General features: G+C 38.9%; 1 protein-coding gene across 1 annotated transcript in view; it reads right to left on the minus strand.

Moving 5' to 3' along the window:
- Positions 1 to 14,289, minus strand: part of SPATS2L (spermatogenesis associated serine rich 2 like) — a 237,913-nt gene that overhangs the window by 11,387 nt on the left and 212,237 nt on the right. Inside the window, exon 8 of the mRNA XM_044669666.1 lies at positions 6,709 to 6,767. Coding sequence (XP_044525601.1) covers positions 6,709 to 6,767 — 59 coding nt within the window. The remainder of the gene's footprint in view (positions 1 to 6,708; positions 6,768 to 14,289) is intronic.

Here is a 14,289-nt window from a genome sequence, read left to right on the forward strand (position 1 = left end):
TCTGAATGAGAAAGTGTATACAGCTATTCATTTTAAATTCTTGGCTGAATAATAACCTATTAATCTATGAGGTTTGATTCACAGCTTATGCCCTGAACCACAGTGCCAAACACAACATTTCTCATTGTGAGGATGCTTAACATACAAAATATTAAAAATAGGCATTTAAATGCCTGAACAAAGCAAAGTAAGAAATGACTCAGGAGTTTAGGTGCCCTACAAACTCATATACCATGTTATTAATCTGTGATGGGCATATCTTTTCATAAAATTTAACATAGTGATAGCCATGTTGGGATATTAATAAAATAATCAAACCATAAATCACACAGCCAAATCAAATGTCAGACTGCTATAATTCCTTTTTGATTACTTACCCCCTCCCCCTGATTTACCAAGGCACATTTCCCAGGAAAGATTGATCTGTGCTGCAGAGCCTCTCAGAATATGTAGGAACCTGCTAAAATATTCACATTTTTTGCACTTTTCCCTTTGCTTATGGGGGTGGTGATGGTGGTGGTGGTAGAGTCCTATATGTGAATATGGAAGATGGGGAACAGGATGATGTTTTGGATGGAATTAGGAGAAAGTAGTAGTTTCCTTTCCCAAAGTGGTAATTAGGAATTATGCTAAAAAAAGGTTTTAAAATGTCCAAGTTCCTCTCACATAGAGATCAAAGCAATGACTAGACACATGCCTCAAAAAGAATCAAAATGGAAAGAAAAATTCTCTCTCTCTCTCTCTCTCTCTCTCTCTCTCTCTCTCTCTCTCTCTCTTTGTCTCTCTCTCTCTCTCTTTCTGTTTCTCTCTCCCCATATATACACACATATTTCTTTCCATTTTGGAAGAAATATCATATATAGGATATATATGTATATATGCATATATAGGATCTTTCTACATATATCTTTTTATATCTATATTCATAGCAGTACTTTTATGATGGCATAGAACTAGAATCAAAATAGATACCAAAAAATTGGTACATAAATGTCATGGAATATTACTGAGTCATAAGAGAAGATGTATTTGAAGCACAGTATTCAGAGAAACATGGGAAAAAATATGAACTGATGTAGGTGGAGGAAAATAATTATATACACTGACTACAACCATAGATGTGGAAAGAACAATGATGAATCAATCAAAGGTCTTTTGGGGTTCAAATCCTGCCTCTGACATTTACCAGGTCTGTCACCTCAAAAAAAAAGTTATTTCATTTCTTTGGGTCACTTTTTTGGTCTATGAGATAAAGGGATGGGACTAGATGGCTTCTAATTTTGCTATCAGCTCTAAATATATAATCCTATGAAAACTGAATGCTGTGTAATTATGAAGACCTAGGTTGGCTGAGGAAAAAAATGAGAAAATGAAGCTCCTTTTTTCCTTTGTAGAGGTGAAGGAGTATAAAGGACTGTGCAGAAGTCAAAAAACATATACTGCATATACTGTCAGAATTGGTCAATGGTGTTGGTTAGTTTTTTTTTATTTATTTTTTTTTATTTTAAACCCTTAACTTCTGTGCATTGACTCATAGGTGGAAGAGTGGTAAGGGTAGGCAATGGGGGTCAAGTGACTTGCCTAGGGTCACACAGCTGGGACGTGTCTGAGGCTGGGTTTGAACCTAGGACCTCCCATCTCTAGGCCTGGCTCTCAGTCCACTGAGCTACCCAGCTGCCCGGTGTTGATTAGTTTTGCTGAACTAGCTCCCCCTACCCTATTTCTCTTTTTTGGTACAAGAAATAACTCACTGAGTACACTTCGGATATGTTCATCAATAAAGATAACACAAGAACAAAAATTATCTCTAAAAATTTAAAATTTTAAAAAGAAAATAAGTGTCTTGGTATCCAAAATTTTCTTGCCCATTCAATCTTAGTAGGACTGGAAGTCCAGAGGTCCAGAAAGCATAATGTTAAATAAAAAGTCTTTGAAGCAATTTATATGATGTAGGAAAGCATAATAAGATTAACCAAAAGGCTCTTTTTTCAGGATCGCAGAATAGGAAAGAGGTGGTGTGGAATTTTCAAGATTTCTGAAACTAGCTGAACAGCTGGAATAATAAAATTGTAAGATGTGAGAGCCAGAAAGGCCATAAGAGTGTATTTAGTCCACCCTCTCTCTTTTTAGATGAGGAAACTGGGGGCTAGAGAAGTTAAACAACTCATTTGGGGTCATGAAGCTTGACTCCAAGTCAAGCATTCTTAATCCAAGCATTGTCAGTTCCCAAGACATACTTACTAGTAACGCTCTCTGACTTTTCTTTATGTATGATTTTTGGAGCAACTGACAATTAGATGTCATTGTTCTTTTCTGAGACAGCAAGACTTTAGCATTCACACTAGTGGCAGTCAAAAACCAAAGACTTCATCTGAGAGGATGTGAATGAGCCCCAAAATAAGAGTGCAGGTGCAGAATTACCAGCCAGTTCCTCCAGTGCTCAGACTAATGTAAATGTGCATGTAAATGAAGACATGTGCATCAGCAAGTCTTTGGAAGCATTTTATATATATTCTACATTAACATTTCAAAGCCATTCATTATGAAAAGACCCTAAAACTTCAGATCTAAAGCAGTATTTCTTTTGGAGGCAATATTATCACCTCAAAGACATCCATCAAAGATTCAGGTCAAAACCTGAGGTTCATTTGATCACTTCAGGAAAAATAGAAATATAAGGAAGTTTTGAAACTACCATTTTTCCTCTAGAAATGTGAAAGGGAAAAATTGTTATATGGGAAGAAACCTTGTATTTCACTGTATTCAGGAGCTGATATATTAATATTACATAATTATCTCTATTTTTAAGAAGTTATCAAGACTTCCAAAATGTATTTTCTTTCTTGCCTTCATAAAGTCCTTTGGAATTTTAGTAATGTATTGGAATGTTGGAATCATAGAATTCATGAAGTGGACAGACCTTTAGAATTCACTAAGTTCAACTTTCTTGTATTACAGATAAAAGGAAACTAAGGCCCCAAAAAGTTAAATGACTCATCAACGGTCACACAATGAGTGAATTTTAGAACTGCACCATGAAATCTAGGTGCTCCTTTTATCAGCATTTCTTTCTTTGTACTATCTTCATTTCTACCTCTTAAGAGTCCCCAGTTAATGCAAATTGAAGCATACCATGTTTCAGTTTATTTCCTTCATGGATTTTTCTCTGGCAAAAGTAATGTATATCTTCTTTCACAATGTGACAAACAGGGAAATATGTATTTCCATATAACCTATATCATGTTACCTGCCGTCTCGGGAAGTGGGGAGAGGAGGGAGGGAGGGAGAGAACATGGATCACAAAATGTCAGAAAACAATTATTAAAAATTGTATCTACACATAAAAAAATAAAATCCAATCCCTAGTTCACGTCAAAGTTAAGCTCAAATACAACTTCTTACATGAAACCTTTTCTTATTTCCTCAGCTGCTTGTGTTCTCCCATGCATGAAATTTACTTTGCACATACTTATGTGGCGGCCTTGTTTCTCTGATAATGTACATTCCTTGAGGTCAGGGCTATTCTCATCTTTGTCTTTGCATTGCTAGTGCCTAGAACTGTACTTCATATATAACAGGCAGTTAACAAATGCTTATTATTTGTAAGATGAACCATATTATGTGTATGTATACACATATATACATACACAATATTGCCTCTCCCTCCTTCTTAAGGAAATCCTAGACATGAGCCATAACCTAAGCCTTAAGCAGTTTTTATTTTTCTGAGGCATTGGGATGGGGGACTTAATAAGCTAAAATGTGTGTAAAAGGGGAGTCTAAACCCCCTAATAAGAGGCAGGCCACCCACCTTTCCCCCATGACCGAATCAGATCTAAACTGAATTCTTGATTACATAACTGGGAGAAGTGTAGTGCCCTAATCCTTGTAGACTTAACTGGGTGGTCCCTCAGTGAGAGGAAATATATTGAAATAAATACAAGCTATTCAGATAGACAGTCCTAAAAACGTTGTCTTAGAATATATATGGAAGAAGCAGACATTATGTGGAGCCAGTAAGAGCAAAGGCAGATAAATTAGAAAAATAAGAGAGATGAAAGGGGTGAGGAGAGAAAAAAAAAGAGCAAGATAGAGAAAGGGGAAGAGAGACAGAGAGAGGGAGGGAAGGAAAGAGAGACAGAGATGGGGGGGGGGGGAGGGCGGGGAAGAGGGACAGAAAGAGCGAGAGGAAGAGAGGGAGGGAGAGAGATCCATCTTTTTTCCAAGTGGTCAAAAGAAAGGAATGCAAAAAAGGGGGAAAGAAAATATCAAAAGGGTCTTCACATTGGGTTTAAAGTAACTAGGGATTTACATAGAAGGCCTTAGGTACTAATGGCTATTCATACAAGGGCTTCTGTTTTGTTTTCCTTTTCATTTCAATAAAATTTTTTTTATCAACCACTCAACCAACAAACATTGAGTAAGCACCCACTTTGCATTGATTAAGCACCAGGGACTGGTGATACAAGTACAATATATGGAGCAATCGCTGCTTTTAAGAAACATATTCTGTAATACTGAGAACTCTGCCTTTGTAAGAGAGGAATCATTCTCAATATATTGAATAGTAGTGCCAGGTAGAGATACTTTCCCTGGTTTTTGGGGTGGGAAACTGTGAGGCAAGAGAAGGGAGAGGACTCCTCAGAGTATGCCCAGACACTTCATGTCATGAGAATTGTTGACAGAACAAAGGTTCTGAGGTTTTGATTTATTTCTTTAGTTGATAATTCCTTGTTAAAATTCTGCTCTGATGTTTAATAGTGCCATGAGGTCAGTGTAATCTGGACTTCTTAAAGCAGATGTCAGTGCAGTACAAGCTCTGACAGGTCCTGAGATAGAAAGCCTTTGAATGTGAGTCTAATGACAGACTGGTTATCTCTCATCCAAGGACCAGGTCAGCTAAATGCTCAAGAGATCTGCATAGAAAGGTTGGCCACTACGGGTTTCTTCTTGTTATTCTCATTATTATTTTGCCTTGGCAACTCATAGAAGGCTAATTATTTTGGACCCAAAACTCCACAGAAAGTAAATTAATTTCATTTACTGAGTGTTTCATTATGATGCAGTATATGCCACCTATATATATGGGGCAACTAGGTGGCACAGAAGAAAGAATCCTGGACCTCAAGTCACAAAGACTGATTTTCCCAAGTTCAAATCACATTTATTAGCTCTGTGATCCTGGGCAAGTCACTTAACCCTGTTTGCCTCAGTTTGCTTCATCTATAAAATGAGCTGGAGAAGGAAATGGCAAACCACTGCAATATCTTTGCCAAGAAAACTCCAAATGGATTCCCAAAGGGTTGGATACAGCTGAAAAATGACTGATCAACAACAAAATATATGTATAATGGGTGAGTTTTGGAGTCAGGAAACTGGGTAAAGTCCTATTTATGACACCAGTTCTGTGACCAAGGGCAAATTCCTTAAGTTCTCTATGCCCCAGGCAACTTTTTAAGTCAACAAATTTCTTATCTGTCTTGGGTAGGAGTTTCTTTTCCACTGGATAAAATCTTTAGCTTAGTTTACTTGAAAAAAAGATATCAAAAGAATGTTCAATGTATAGATTCAGTGTGGTAGGGTACATAGTGTTTAGCTTGGAGTCAGTAAAATGTGGGTCCAGATTCAATACCTAGAACTTATTTCTTCTCTTTATGCCCCACAAAACTCTCTAAGAATGCCAGTATGATGTAATGGAAAGTACACTGGGCCTAGAGACAGAGGAACTGGTTCATATCTCACCTCTGACGCTTACTGCCTGTATAATTTTTGGCAAGTTATTTATTGATCTTTTTGGGCCTCAAATTCTTTCTACCTCTAATTCTAGGATCCTATGATCCAGGACATTATAGCAGGGTCCTGGTAGAATTTCCATACCAGCTGTTCTTCACTGTGAGGAAATCCAAGACCTTTTACTGATCTGCATATGTGTTCAACACTTTGCAGGTTACTGTGCGGGCAAGACAGAATCTCTTTTCTCAAGAAGCCGAGGAAACAAGTGAGAACAATTTGGAGATAATATCCAGGTGATTTCAAGATACTGTTTGTTCACATTGTATATAGGAGTGATGTAGGAATTCAGAATAAGGGAAAGATCAATTTGATGTTCTGTTACACACACGGAGGATGGATTCAGTTGATATAACTGCTTCAATTATGTGGGAATGGACTGTGTTCATAGTCCCAAACCATTCTAGGAGAGAAATAGTCTTCAGAAATCCTTCAGACTTCAATACTTTTTGGTTTCTGACATGATTGCATGGGGAAGAGAAGGCCAGAAAAGAACCCAAGGGCTTTTTTTTTTCCTGTGAGAAAATGATGTGATAGTGCCCTCGCACTGTGATGAGAAGGCATTGTCGGAGATGATATACAGTAAAATCTACTGTTACTTTTCTCCGAAAGGTTGTGAAACTGAGGAGAAAAACAAGCCAATACCGAGAAATGCAAAAACTGTGCTCATCTACTTTTGCTGTAGAAATATGATGTTCCATGAAAATGCAACCATGTCCTAACTACAGAGGCTATGAATTTTAAATATTTTTCAGACCTGAACATTCTGCAGTTCGGCTATTGACACTTTCTCAGGGAGGACGACTTGCCACCCAGTGCCCTGTTTGGAGTAAGGGAACCACTGTAATTTGATCTGGGGAGTTCCCCACTTACATTTCTAACCCAACAGTTCACACTAGGCCCCCATCCGTCACTTACTTGCTTCTTCTTTAACTTTATCCATTTCTGCCATTAGTGAAACTTCTTTGTCAATGATGCTGAAAGAAAAGAACAATTCATTCATGAAAGATTGACTTTATAATTTAATTTGCCAAACATTTTTAACCACCTACTATTACTGCCATGCATTGTACTTGTTCCTGGGATCAAAAATGTAACATTCATTCCATGCCTTCAGGAAGGTTATGCTACATACATTGTCAATGAACAAAGAGAGAAAGAGAAAAAAATTTAAAAAACTAAGAGTCAACAAAAAATGGTTACTCCAAATGCTTGTATTAGGTTGCCAAACTATTTTACTTGTCCAAATAAAAGAAGGTAAGCTCTAAATGATGTTCATTTTATCATTACCCACAGAATTTAATTCAATAAGTATTTACTGACAACATACTATGTAAAAGGGCTAAGGATGCAACGGGGTAGCATTGAAATAACTGCTCCACAAAAAAAAAAAAATCTGGTTTTTACTAAAAATAAAATTGATACCTTGCTATTTGGCCTTCAAATTGTCTAAGTCAATTTAGTGCATTCTCAACTTTCTTCAAGTTGCAACTTCCTCTGTTTTGATTTGGTGATATTTCATTTCCCTGAGATAAGTGTTATGTGGTCTATTTACTTTTGAAATTAAAGTCATTTGAAATTAATTTTCTCCTGAGAATTTTGCAGAGCTTATTGAAGTAATTGGTGCCTCTGTGGGGTATCACAGAAGCATGGTTTGGAATCACTGAGAGTGATAACTGATTGATGGGGAGAACTAAACATGAAACACCTGGAGAGTGAAGACATCTGTAGGAGCTTTGCGGCAAGTGACTTGGGAATGGTGTTTTGGAAGCTGTTTCCACTCAGGAAGTCCCAGAATCAATGTAAACTGTGACTAACTCTTCTGGATAGCTGCTAAAAGCCAGTCGGATACCTTGCACATCAACTACAGGATGTCATCAGCTACTCAGAAATATAACATGAATTAATGGAAAAACATGGCAGACACTCTGCGTGGTAGTTCATTGCAGTGTGGCCAAAAGAAAACCATGGAGAATAATGTTAGCATATCTACACTATGTTTATTGGTCTTACAAGAAAACATCAGCTATGGTCAATAGAATTATGCTCTATCCACTTTATTTTATTTATTTATTTTTTAAATTTTAAACCCTTAACTTCTGTGTATTGACTTATAGGTGGAAGATTGGTAAGGGTAGGCAATGGGGGTCAAGTGACTTGCCCAGGGTCACACAGCTGGGAATTGTCTGAGGCCAGATTTGAACCTAGGACCTCCTGTCTCTAGGCCTGGCTCTCAATCCACTGAGCTACCCAGCTGCCCCCTCTATCCACTTTAGACGTGGTTGGTGCCTTGAGATATTCACAAATATTCTAAGGTGACTGAGTCACTCATTCACTTATTTATTCATCTGATGATGATGATGACAGTGAGTGGCAAGAGGGCTGGTTTTGGCATCAAATTCAAGCTCTACCACTTACTGTCTGTTTGACCTTGGGGAAGTCATTTACATTCTCCAGGCCTCAGTTTCCTCATCTGTAAAATGCCAAGTTCCCTTCCAGCTCTGGAACTATTGTCCTAAGATCCTAGGAACTTATATTTAACGTTTGTAAAGTATTTTCGATACATTTTCTCACTGAAGTATGACACAACTTGTAAATGCAACATCTTATCGAAACTGAGCCCTGGAAAGGTAAATGACTGCCCACAGTCAAGCATCTAGGACATGTCAGAGGTATGTTTTAAATTTAGGACTTCTCTGATATAATGTAGGCTCTTTGTGGGCAGGGATGCTTTCATTTTTATCTTTCTTTCCAATACCAAGATAATCCTGACGCATAACACTCAAAAATGCTTGTTTAACTGAATCTTGTCTCTAGGCCCAGCACTCTACTCTTTACACCAAGTGGGGTCTTGTGATAGTTGTGCAAGTCACGCCAGCTAGTCTTGACAGTGAGCTGTGTGACCCATTCCCTGCTACCAGTAGAACACTTAGAACACAACAAGCCGGCATTAGGTAAGGGAGTGCTGATCTCTTTTAGGCACAATTGAGGAAGCAAATGAAGACGTGGAACTTGGTGTTAAATTGCACTTTTCCAATACCCTGGAAAATTCAACAGACCTTGACCAGCTTTAAAAGTTTGTGCAATCCAAGAGCTGCTCCATACAGATAACTCTGTTTTCAAAGCTCACGTGTAAGAAGGTATGATTTTGCTGAGTCAGTGGAGTGCTATGAACTGATAAGCCCTAACACAGATGAGCCTATAGCAAAGAAACCTTACAGCATTAGACTGGAGAGTTTCATTAGTAATATAGAGCTGAAAGCTGCCTCTGAATTTTGCTATCTGGGCAGCGTATTGTCCATTTATGCCCTTATACTTGCTCTCCCCCACCCCCATTTCCTCGCTTCCTATTTATTTCTTAATCCTTTGCAATCTTGGCTTTTGACTCCATCACTTGACTAAAAATCTCTCCAAGGTTATCAGTGATCCATTATTCTTCTGGTCCCCTTAAGTCTGTAACCTCAGCATTATCCTTGACTCCTTAAACTTTCTCACCCCACATATCCAATTAACTGTCCAGATCCTGCTATTTCTACCTCCCTAACATTTCTCTCACCTGACTCCTCTCTAACTCCAAAGCTATCACCTTAGTTCAAGCCCCTATCGCCTCTCTCTTAGATGATTGAGATGGCCTTTAAATTTGTCTCCTTTCTCCAATCTATCCTCTGCAAAACTCTTGGAATTCTTAATCGTGGAAGAAATAAAAAATCATTTGAAGTATGATGATGAAAAGATATGCCGAGTTCAATAATACCACAAAGTGATATCCCTTAAGTTGACACAGCCAGGCACCTGGCTAAGTGCCTTACAGATATTTTACTTTATCCAAATGACGACCCTGAGTCAAAGGTAATATTATTATCCTTATTTTACACTGGAGGAAACTGAGGCAAACACAGGTTAATTGACTTGTCCAAAGTTCTACAGCTAATGTCTGAGACCAAATAGGAATTCAACTTTTCTTGTCCAGCATTTTATCCAGTGACCCATGTAGCTACCCAGCTCTTTAGCTACTCAATTTCTGCCTCTCTTAGCTACTTATGCTTTCTTGCCGCCAAAATATAGGCTGACTTGCTCTAAGATGAGCTCCATCATCATCTGATTCTCTTAAAATCTTTTAGCCAGAAATGCTACTGCAGTTGTTACCCAAAGCCCTGGAACTGTTGGTCATGTCACAAGGAAATATCCCACGAACAATACAACCACTCATAATCCCTTGTGCCCCCGCTTCCACCCCCCACTGCATGTCAGTAAAAGAAGGGAAGAGATTCATTTCTCTATGGGTACAAAAATGATGGAAATTGTTTCTTGGCTGCTATATGGCCCTGGCTGGCAATAAATCATGGTTATGCAAAAATCTTAGAATTCTTAATCATGGAAGAAATAAAAAATAATTTGAAGTATTATGATTAGAAGATATGCTGAGTTCAACAATGCTGATATTCACCAACTATAGCACAAGGGCTTAAGTTCAAAATAGGAAGTTGATGATTCAGTTTGCTAATCTGGCTTCTTAGGATTTGCTCTTTCCCCTACTTAATCATCCACAACACCAAATACTGACCTTTTCTTGGCTTAACACTTTATCTTCCACACGCTTAAAAGAAGTACAGGCTGATTTTTCCAAATGACTTCTCCCTGACCACCCAAAGTATTCCCCACGGTATAATTTAGACTAATTTGGAGGGCATCAGAATTAGGGGATTTCTAATAATACATATTCTAATAAACAAAGCCCACAGGGCTCACATACCAACCTTACTTTTCATGGGATTGCTCTTTTTCCTTCCCAAACATGTGTCTTCTAATTTCACCTAAACTGCTTGGGCAGTAAAGTTTTATTTTGGTGCTATAAAAAAAAGCTTTTATTACCAAAGCAATAATACCTAAGGAGAAAAGGATGGCAACTATTTTATGTCTTATTATATAATCACTGTGATGAAGGATCATTTTATAAAAATGTTTCTACTCTGGATTCCTTCCTATAGAATGGTAAAAAAAATTGATTGAGAGCTAGAAGGGGCCTTCAGACCCCATCTAGGCTTAGGCCAAATAAGATAATAGATCTGAAGCTGGAAGGCACCGTGGGGTATCTGGTCCAACTTCTTCCTTTCAAGATTTTCCTGTAGTGATCCAAGGAAATCAAATAATTTGCCTGAGGTAATACAAGAAGTAAGCATCGTGAGCAGCTAGGTAGCATAATGGATAGAGAGCCAGGGCTAGGATCAGGAGGACCTGGAGTCAAATCTGGCCTCAGATGCTTCCTAGCTATATAATCCCGGGCAAGTCATTTAACCTCAAGTGCCTATCCCTTACTGCTCTTGTCTTCTTTCTAAGACAGAAGAGTTTTAAAGGGTTTAAAACAAAAAAAAAGTAGTAAGCATCTTAAGTGGTAATTAAACCCAAGTCCTCTGACTCCAGATCAGTGCCCTAGATACCTTGAGGGTCAGCTATTTGGTTCAATAAATAGAGTATCAGGCCTGGAGTTAGGAGGACCTGGGTTCAAATTTGGCCTCAAATACTTTCTAGCTGTGTGATTCTGGGCAAGCCACTTAACCCCATTTGGCTAGCCCTTTCTCTTCTGTTAGAGTTGTTACTAGAACAAAAGGTAAGGATTTTTTTTTTAAGAAAGAAAAAAAGACACCTTGGTAAAAACAAAATGAATTTACTCTGATAAAGGCTTTTACTTAAAATCTGGACACTATGGAATGTATATGACAAAACTGTGAGGCACTAAAAAAATGGAAATAGTGTCCTGGATGTGCTCCCTGAAATCTGCTCTCTTAAAATATAAATAAGGAATGATCCCTTGAGACAGACAGACAACATAAGTAATTAGCTTGGAAGACACAATATACTTATGGGTTTGGGGTGTAGGAAGAGGAATTTAAAAGGGAAATGGGTGTTAAAATAAAGAAATGCACACTAGCCAGACTCCCTGTTAGAGCTACATCAAGTCCACATTCCCTCCCTGATGTATTTTCCTCAGGGAGTATGTTTGTAGTGAGTGAAATTGTCTGAGATCGTCTGGTCCCAAGCAATTTCACATCAGTATCTTCCAGCGGAGAAAGTGACTTTTGTACAGGCCTCCCTCAACTCATCACCTGCCAAGTGGAAAGAGAATGGGGAGATAATATCAGAAATCAGAAGGAAAACAGAAAGAAGAGGTGGGAATGGGCAGCGATAAGGATCCAGGAAATGAGGGCACATCTTCCTCCCTGCAGTTACTGTACAGAGTAAGAAAATGGGGAAGATAATAAGTGGGTGGAACTTCATGGGGAGAATGAATCCAAATGAATATAAATGCAATTTTTGAGTCCTCCTGGCTCCCTCAAGTGGTATAAATCATTTAAACGAGTGAGAAGCTGCATAGTTAGGATTCCCAGCATAAATAATTTCCATTTCTATCAGTGAAGACAACAGAGGTAATGAAAAAGCATTTCCTTCCACCTCAGGTCTTGCTCCTTATTATCACATTAAGATTAGGAGCTGTGCAAACTCGGTGGAATGATAGTTTGACTTCTGACAACTGTTGGTAAATGTATTTGGCTTCTGTGAATGCCTAAAAGTGAACCACAGGCCACGGCCAGTTGGTGTCCATACTAGGGAGCTCCTCTGAACAAGGGGTAAGGGAGGGTCCCTTCTCTAGTTCCTGACACTGTCCCTTCAAAGGCCACTCTGTCTTAACAACTCTCCATGGAGGTCGGGGATGCAGGATGGCATCCTGACAAGACCTAATGAGTCTGTCTTGGGCAGAACCTGTGACATTGTACCCTCAGTTCTGACCTGTAATTTCTGTGTCAAGGACATCAAGTGCTAAGCTAACATCTATGACTCAGGTTCCCGGGTATCCTCTTTGGAGCTACAAAACAGTTGTTAGAATGCTGATGCTAATGTTCTGATGGTGGTCCCTATCTTTTATCCATTCCCTTCCCTTTCCAAGACTGATGGTACCAAATGGGGCTTTTATGGAGGTGGGAGATGGAGACTGAGACAATGGTGCCATTGAGAAAGGGCATCTTCTTTTTAGAACAGTCCAGGAAAATGTCCTGATGGATGTGTTGTATACTCTTCTTCAGTAGAGAGCACATGTTCCCTTCACTGTTCACTATTCTCTCAGTCACTGCCTCATCTTGCAGAGCTTGGGTTCTCTCACCACACAGGTTTTACCTGATGGAAAAAAACCCAGATTGCCCTTTTATCTCTATTCTATGCCACAAAAATTGTACTCAACCATATTTTCAGGTAAAGGGTTTTTTTCCTTCCCTGTTGACCACAATTATGAATTACATAGGGGGTGAAAGCAAATAAAGGAAGAGATTTCAAGCATTACATTGGTCCTTTATGAAAATATAACCCTGTTTCCACCCAGGAGTAGGGCACTTTTGCTCTGCAGATTTGGAGGGAGGGAAAGATTGCTCCCAAATGGCTAAGAAAATGTTGAACGTAATACCCCCATCTGCTGAAAAACTTATTCAGTTTTTTGCAGTCTTTTGGAAAAGATATGTTGAAGAAAGATCTTCTCCTTCCAGGCAGTGGAGAGAGAAAGATTCTAATTGGCAGATTATCACACTTTGAACTATTAACTAGGAAAAACACAGAACTATTAAATAATCAGAAAAACCACTCTTTAATTAAGGAAACGGGTACAATGCTAAATTAGGCCTCCATGCAGAGATGTGAGCCACACGCCCACGCAGAGTTCAGAGGATTGAACTCTGCTCTGGTCACTCTGGTCACTGACCCCTGGGAACGCCAACCAAGCTAGATTGGACAACTCGGAGGTGCCATTAAAGTTGGGAAGCTTAAATACCTTTCTGGAGAACATGGGGACTAAGGATGAGAGGGATAGTTAATTGGCTTTACAATGGTCACAAAGGAAAATGAGGAGTCCCAGAAAGGAATAACCGTGAGGGGCTGATGCTTTACAGTGGACACAAAAGGGAAAGACCTAGTCAAGGGCTGGGCCACCTAGGTAAAGGACTTTGGCCTAAGAGGGGAAAGCATTGGTACAAAAGAGATAATTAACACCTGGCAAGATTAGCCATCCCCACTTAAACTACTTTAAGGTCTATTGTTAGTCTGAGACTAGTAAAGTTGGAGTTTCCCTCTGAGAAACTCTCATGTGACAAGATCAAACCTGGGGCTTCACCTTTAAGCTAAGTAAACTGGGGATCATTAACTCTTACTAGGCTACAAGTTTGGGGACTTCCAGATTCCATGTTGATAGAACTATGGAGATATATGTGAGCCAGCCCTAAGCCTGGGAGGAAGCTAGGTTACACTGATAGGCAACCAGACCTTGTATTGCTTTTTGCTTTCTCTTTGCTTGACAAACCTTCCAGTTACCTTCTGCCAATTCCCTCTCCATTTCCCATTTCCCATTCTCTCTTCCAAGTTTTATCATTAGAGTCAATTGGCCCTATTCTGTCCAAGGTGGTTATCATATCATGTTTTAGGTTTTTAGTCAATAAAGCTGCCTTCTGAAAATTATAGGCA

This window comes from Gracilinanus agilis, chromosome 3 (assembly GCF_016433145.1).
Source record: "Gracilinanus agilis isolate LMUSP501 chromosome 3, AgileGrace, whole genome shotgun sequence".
NCBI classification, from domain to species: Eukaryota; Metazoa; Chordata; class Mammalia; order Didelphimorphia; family Didelphidae; genus Gracilinanus; species Gracilinanus agilis.